Here is a 7440-nt window from a genome sequence, read left to right on the forward strand (position 1 = left end):
ATCATGGTGTTCAATCTGAACTTCATGGATTTGCAAAATAAAGAACACAATTCAAATGCCTCTTATGAGAGGACTTCAGCCAAGCCAATAAACACAAGAAATGAGCTATAATCAGTGAGTTTCGATTGAAAAAAGTTTGAACATCCACCTCTATAATGCAGATCTATGGAGCACGATTCTTCACAATTCTTGATTGCAGTTTGCTTTTGAGATGAAGATGAAGCAAGGCCAAGGAATTTAAGTCCAATAATCAACCAATGAAGTTGAAAATTGGATGTAAAAAATGAAAGTGAAATTGCACAATTCTTTTAGAGTGAGGTTTGGATTGAGTTTTGCAGCATATCAGGCGTCTTGAGGTTAATGAATGATGAATCCAAGCAGCTATATTTATAGCAAATGGCAATGGAAGTATGGGAATTTCATGTGAATGTGTGATGAGGGCCTCCATGCATGGGCCTGTACAGGCGCATGGAGGGCCCAAATCCAATTGATTTGGCATGCTGAGATGATAATAAGATGAAATGGACGTGCAAATATGATCACTACGCCAAAAATTGGAATAGACAACACACCTTAGATGGCGCTTTATTACAAAAGCGCACTCTAAAGTGAAGCGAAAAAATAAGGAGCGAACAACTGGAATAGACAGCGCACTTTAGAGGGCGCTTTTGTAATAAAGCGCCCTCTAAGGTGAAGCGAAAAAATAAGGAGGAGATAGAGGGACAACAATACAGGGCGCTTTTTAGAAAGCGCCCTCTAAGGTTACCCTTAGAGGGCGCTTTTAAAAAAGCGCTCTATAAGTCCATGTGCATTTCCAATTTATAAAGCGCTTTTGGAAAGCCTTAGAGAGCGCTTTCATAAGCGCCCTCTTAGGCCCCCTTTAGAGGGCGCTTTTTTTCCACAAGCGCCCTCTAAGGTCCCCTTTAGTAAACATTAAAATTATAACATACTGCGCGTTTTGTTATTTCACTCTCTGTTATTTTCATTCTTTTTCACGTTAGGGTTCTCACTGCTACGATTTTCGCTACTTCTAAGGCGTTCTCCTTCCACCTCTGTTAGATCTACGATGTTTCCTCCTTCTATTAATTCGTTGTTAGCTGTTCGATTTTGACACCATAGGTATTTTTCTAATCTTCATATTACTTGGTTTCTCTTCTGACGTTCGCTATTTTTACTTATTGTGAGTCTGAGCTTTTTCGATAATTTTTGCATTCACATTACTATTTGTTTGGAGGGTAATAAGAGATTAATCAAAATCTCCTATTGCAGGTTTCTTCATCTGCAATGGCTTTGAGTCTTTTGGTTGTTTCAATATCATTCTACTTGAAGGTAATAATAATTTTTTTGTTTGTTATATTTTTTGAACATTTTTTTTTGTTTATTTTTATATATACATAATACATTAACTAGATATTACACATGCATTCATGCATAAATGTTCAAAAATTTGTAACACAGATTCACAGGATTATATATCAGTAAATTCTTCTTTATATTTTTGGTTTTTTATATGGATAATATATTTTATGTTGAATTTGCTCTCAGGAATATATATCACCAGATTCTGATTTATATGCGACATTGAGCCTCGTATCGGTGGCTGGAGTTGTGGTGTGTAAATACAACTTTATTACACAAATGATGGTTTCTATTGTTTGTTTCCCTAACTTCATTATTATAAACTTTCAATTTCTTTCAGGTCATGGTTATTGCATTCTCTCTGGGATTAGGAGCAATGCCATGGATTATAATGTCTGAGGTACAATTTTCTTCAATAATAATATGCATGACAACCCTATATGAACAAACCTTTGTTGTAATATAATATGATAGTTGATGTGTTGAATATATTTTACATAATAGATTCTTCCGATTAACATCAAAGGCCTAGCTGGAAGTTTTGCAACACTTGCCAATTGGTTCTTTTCCTGGTTGGTTACATTAACAGCAAATTTGCTCTTGGATTGGAGTTCGGGAGGTTTGTGTGCATTTCCTATGTTAATTTTCTATAAATATCTATTGTTTCTAACCAGAAGCTTCCTATGTTTTTATCAGGAACCTTCACAATATATACTGCAGTGTGTGTTTTCACAGCAGGATTTGTTGCCATTTGGGTCCCCGAGACAAAGGGAAAAACTCTTGAAGAAATACAACAGTTTTTCAGATGAAGTTTCCTTTCGAGTAGCACTTCAGCTAGTGTTCACTCATGTATTCACATTCATATTTTTTTTTTCTGAATCAACTCAATTCATTTTTGTGCTCTTTGGTCTTGTTAAATATGAAAAATACCAAAACAGTGTGATTTTCTAATCTAGCAGCATACTTGCATTTTTGTTGTAATTGATTGATTATAAACAAATAAATGAAAGAGAGTGGTTATTATACATTTCAATTAGAGTAGCAGTGGTTTCGGTTCATGACATTTCAAATAGCAAGAGGATCATATAAACAATAAGCATATATCAGTATTTGTATTTTAATATTATAAAAGCATAAAAAGAACCTTTAGTTGCTCTTGTGAATTATAACAAGCAGCTGTATGCCATTTTCTTCTGGTTACCTCTTGTGGCTGCAACATAACCTGAAATGAGAATATGGTCACAGAGACATGTGATGCATGTAAATGTTAAATAACCACCCACTTTAGAGGGCGCTTTCCAAAATAAGCGCCCTCTAAACCCTTTAAATTTCCACTTTAGAGGGCGCTTTCCAGTAAAAGCGCCCTCTAAACCCTTAAAGGTTTCCACTTTAGAGGGCGCTTTCTTTAAAAAGCGCCCTCTAAAGTGGCCCTTAAAGGGCTTAAAGAGCCACTTTAGAGAGCGCTTTCACCAGGAAAAAAAGCGTTGTCTTTACCGATGCCAGCGCTAGATTAGAGGGCGTTTTAAAGCGCTGTTATAGGCCAAAAAAAGCGCCCTCTTTCCCTTATTTGGCATAGTGGATGTAATTGGATTGTGCATGAAGTTTACAAATGGTTTCTAAAAATGCACATGAATCTTCTCCTCTTCGAAACTACCTATTACCAAAATGAAACATGGCCTTGTGGATAATGGTTGGAAAGGTCTTGACATGAGGAACAATTGTTATGTTGAACACAAGTTCAATTGGAATTGGGAAATTAATGAAAATTGGTCATAAAGTTCAAGGTGCAAAACATGTGCATGTGAAATTTTCCAAAATGGACCAACTTCAAGCCCTTATGTTTCAATGATGCAAGCTCCAAATGACAAAACCTTCAACACAAAAGTTGTAGATATTTTCAGGAAAACCAATTTGGACTTGCATGTTGCATCATTTAGATTTTTGATGAGAAAGTTATGGGCACTTGAAGTTGGACTTTTTCACATTTCAATGACTTTGGTCCAAAGTGACCTATAATGTTTTGCATTATCACATGTATTTCTATTAGGATTATGAAACTTTATTCAACATAACAAATGAATTAGACATCTTAAAATTTCCAATTCATTTGATCCCACCTCAAAATCATGAAAAATAAGGGAGTTAGGTCCTTGGGAAGTTGACCCAAAATTAGGGTTTCAGTCAAAATGACCTATAATGTTTTGAAATGGATGATGACCTTCTAAGCTTCAAATAAATTTTTGATGAAAATTAAAGTTGTTAATATGGTTTCTAAGAACATATTTTCTCTTGGGGTCATCTTCATTTGACAAACACATTAAAAGTTAGATCTCAATGGATTTCAAAATAGTAAGATGAATTGACTGATCAACTTCTCAAGTCCAAACCTCCAATCTTGATGATTTGATGATTGAGGACATTAAAATAAGCTCAAATATGCATGAAATTATGAATTAAGTAACTTCCCTTGATTATATTTGATCACAGGTTGAGGTTGCTTCATGAGCAAGGTACAATCAATGCACACTTGAATTAGGGTTTCCTTGGGAAACAATCCTCAAGCCCCTTGGTTTTATTTGATCAAATTGACAAATTGAGATACTTGGGAGGCATATATGATGAATGAGATCCTTGGGAACCATTGTCATGCTTGCTTTCACCTTCATCTGGCCATTCTTTGAGCATAGGGTCTCCTAGGAGCCTTGGATCTTATGATTTCTCAAGCTACAAAACAAAACATGTTAGTGACATATTTTTGTGCTTTTGGTTAGTAAAAAAAATAAGAAAAGCAATAATATACAATTCAAGCATGCTTGGTTGTCTCAAACCAACTCACACAAGTCCCAACCCTAGGGTAAAGAGCCAAGATGTTATGATCCTTGAGGCAAGATGCAAAAAGCAATGATATGATGCCATGAGGGATCTTAGGGTCAAAATTAGGGTCTTACACATATTTTATTAATGCTCTTGCCAAAATTGCACTAGAGACTTGCTGGTGATAGGCTGCATATGAGTCTATTTCTAAAGGAAATTGAGTTGTTAGTAATGGGAATGACCATGGTTGCCTGCAAATGATCCAACATCTTTATGCAACAAGAACAATCTTGGAGGCTATGAGTATCCCCCTTTTGATATCTCAAGAGTAATTTCATCATTTTGTTCAATTTTTTTTTTCTAAAATTTTAAAAACAATGCTTATCAGTAATAAAGGCGTTTTGCAAACAAGCAGATAAAATAAAAAATAATTTGGGGATAACTTTGATGAGAAAATTTCTCTTTTTATTGAGTTGACCCTTGAATGGGAAACTGTACATAATGATCCAATTCCTTAATGAGGTAATTGATGTGTATAAAGATATAATGGCAATAAAAATTATGTTTCCATTGAGTTTAAACACTCCTATGATCCTTATGTATTTGACAGTCCGAGTACCTTGCCTTTGAAAAAGTCAGGTGGATTGATTCTTCGCCTTCAGGGGTATGACAAATGCTTGAAAGTGTAGTTCTTTGCATTGAAATTTATCCTTAATTTTTGCCTAAATCGCCCTTTCGGGTTTTCGATCCACCAGGATATCCTTTTTTGCCTTAGCCTCCCTTTTAGGTTTTAAAATCAGCGGGTCAGAAATTCTTATTTTCATCCCTAATTTTTGCCTGGACCGCCCCTTTGGGTTTTCGATCCACCAGGATAGCCATTTTTTCCTAAATCTCCCTTTCGGGTTTTCGATTTAGCGGCCTTTATTATTCCACTTTTTTAGGCAAAGTACTTTTTAACTGCATCAACATTTATGGGGAGTGGCAATTCATCACTGCCATAGTTGCGAGGATTATAATGCCTCCGGAAAAGGCTCTAACCACCACAAATGGACCTTCATAATTTTGCGTCCACTTTCCCCTAGAATCCTTGTGAATGGGTAGGATCTTCTTCAACACCAGATCGCCTTCTTGGAATACCCTAGGACGGTTTTTTTGTCGAATGCCTTCTTAAGACGCCTCTAATAGAGTTGACCGTGACATAATGATTTTAAGAACTTCTCTTCAATAAGGTTGAGCTCATCGAACCTTTCCTGAACCCATTCCATCTCGTCTAACTTAGCCTCCATCAGGACTCTCATCGAGGGGATCTCTACTTCTATAGGGATGACCACTTCCATGCCATAAAGCAAGGAATAAGAGGATTCCCATGTTGAAGTACGCACTGATGTATGATAACCGTGCAATGCAAAAGGTAGCATCTCTTGCCAATCCTTATGCGTGACTACCATCTTCTGAATAATTTTCTTGATATCTTTGTTTGCAGCTTCAACAACCCCATTCATCTTGGGCCGATATGGTGACGAGTTATGGTGTTCAATTTCGAACGTTGCACACAAATCCTCCATGGTCTTGTTATTGAGGTTGGACCCGTTATCAGTGATGATTTTGCTGGGCACCCCATATCGACATATGATATTATTCTTTAAAAAAAGAGCAACTACATGCTTTGTGACATTTGCATAGGATGCAACTTCAACGCATTTGGTGAAGTAGTCTATGGAAACCAAAATAAACCTATGTCCATTAGATGCTTTGGGTTCTATCATCCCGATCATGCCAATTCCACACATAGAGAAAGGACAGGGTGATGCTATGACGTGTACCAGAGTAGGTGTTACATGCACTTTGTCATCATAGATTTGGTGGTTGGTAGCATGTTCTGGTGCAATGATAACAGTCAGCTTCCATTGTTAACCAGTAGTAACCGGCCCTCAGGATTTTCTTCGCCATTACATGCCCATTTGCATGGGTGCCAAAGGATCCTATGTGTATATCCTTCATAAGCTGATTAGCTTCATGTTTGTCCATGCATCTGAGTAAGACCATGTCATAATTTCGCTTGTACAATACATCCCTATTCAAGAAGAACTTCGATGCCAACCTCCGCATATTCCTCTTGTCAAGGCTGAAAGCCTCTGCCGAATATTCTTGCTTCTCCAGATAATGCTTGGTGTCGAAAACCAGGGTTTATCATCCGACTCTTCTGTTGTTGTCAAACAATGAGCAGGTTCGTCGAAATGCCTGATTTCAATATTAGGCTGATGGTTAGGCCATATTAACTTAAACATGGAAGCCAAGGTTACTAGAGCATTTTCCATCTGATTCTCTTCTCGAGGAATATGAGAGAAAGTTATTTTGTCAAATTTTGGTGGTAACTTCAACATATAATCCCGGTATGGAATCAGGTTAGAATGTATCGTTTCCCAATCACCTCTAATTTGATGTATCACTAGAGCGGAATCTCCGTATACCTCAAGGATTTTAATCTCTAACTCAATAGCCTCCTCTAGCCCAAATATGTAGGCTTCATATTCAACCATGTTGTTCATGCAGGTAAAGCAAAGCTTTGTAGTGAATGGAAGATGAAAATTCTTAGGAGACATCAACATTGCCCCAATCCCATGACCTATAGCATTTGAAGCACCGTCGAACATGAGAGTCCACTGTTTTTCTGGTTCAGGTCCCTCATTAGGTTCAGGGGTTTCACAGTCCTTGATGAACATGATGTCCTCGTATGGGAAGTCAAACTTCAACGGTTGGTAATCCTCTATTGGCTGGTGAGCAAGATGGTCTGCTAGTACACTTCCCTTGATGGACTTTTGTGAGACATATTGGATGTCGTACTCTGATAACAACATCTTCCATCGGGAAATTCTGCCGGTAAGAGCTGGTTTCTCGAATATATACTTGATGGGGTCCATTTTGGATACCAACCAAGTCGTATGAGTCAACATGTATTGTCTGAGATGCTTAGCGGCCCACGCGAGTGCGTAACAAGTTTTTTCTAGCAATGAATATCTGGTCTCACAGTCATTAAACTTCTTGCTCAGATAATAGATGGCTTTCTCTTTTTTACCAGTCTTGTCTTACTGTCCCAGCACATATCCCATAGATCCGTCGAGTACTGTTAAGTACATGATAAGAGGTCTTACTTGGGCAGGGGGCATCAAAATCGGTGGTTCTTATAAGTATTCTTTGATCTTGTCAAAGGCTGTTTGGCAATCATCATTCCACTCAATATCTTGAGTTTTTCTCAAAATCTTGAAT

The 7440-nt window shown here is 37.3% G+C and overlaps 1 protein-coding gene across 1 annotated transcript; it reads right to left on the minus strand.

Moving 5' to 3' along the window:
* Positions 1-6251: 6251 nt before the first annotated feature.
* On the minus strand, positions 6252-7094 carry LOC127094843 (uncharacterized). Its single transcript, XM_051033615.1, has one exon. The coding sequence runs from the start codon at positions 7092-7094 to the stop codon at positions 6252-6254; it is 843 nt and encodes a 280-aa protein (XP_050889572.1).
* Positions 7095-7440: the final 346 nt, after the last annotated feature.

Source organism: Lathyrus oleraceus, chromosome 6, assembly GCF_024323335.1.
Source record: "Lathyrus oleraceus cultivar Zhongwan6 chromosome 6, CAAS_Psat_ZW6_1.0, whole genome shotgun sequence".
In the NCBI taxonomy this organism is placed as follows: domain Eukaryota; kingdom Viridiplantae; phylum Streptophyta; class Magnoliopsida; order Fabales; family Fabaceae; genus Lathyrus; species Lathyrus oleraceus.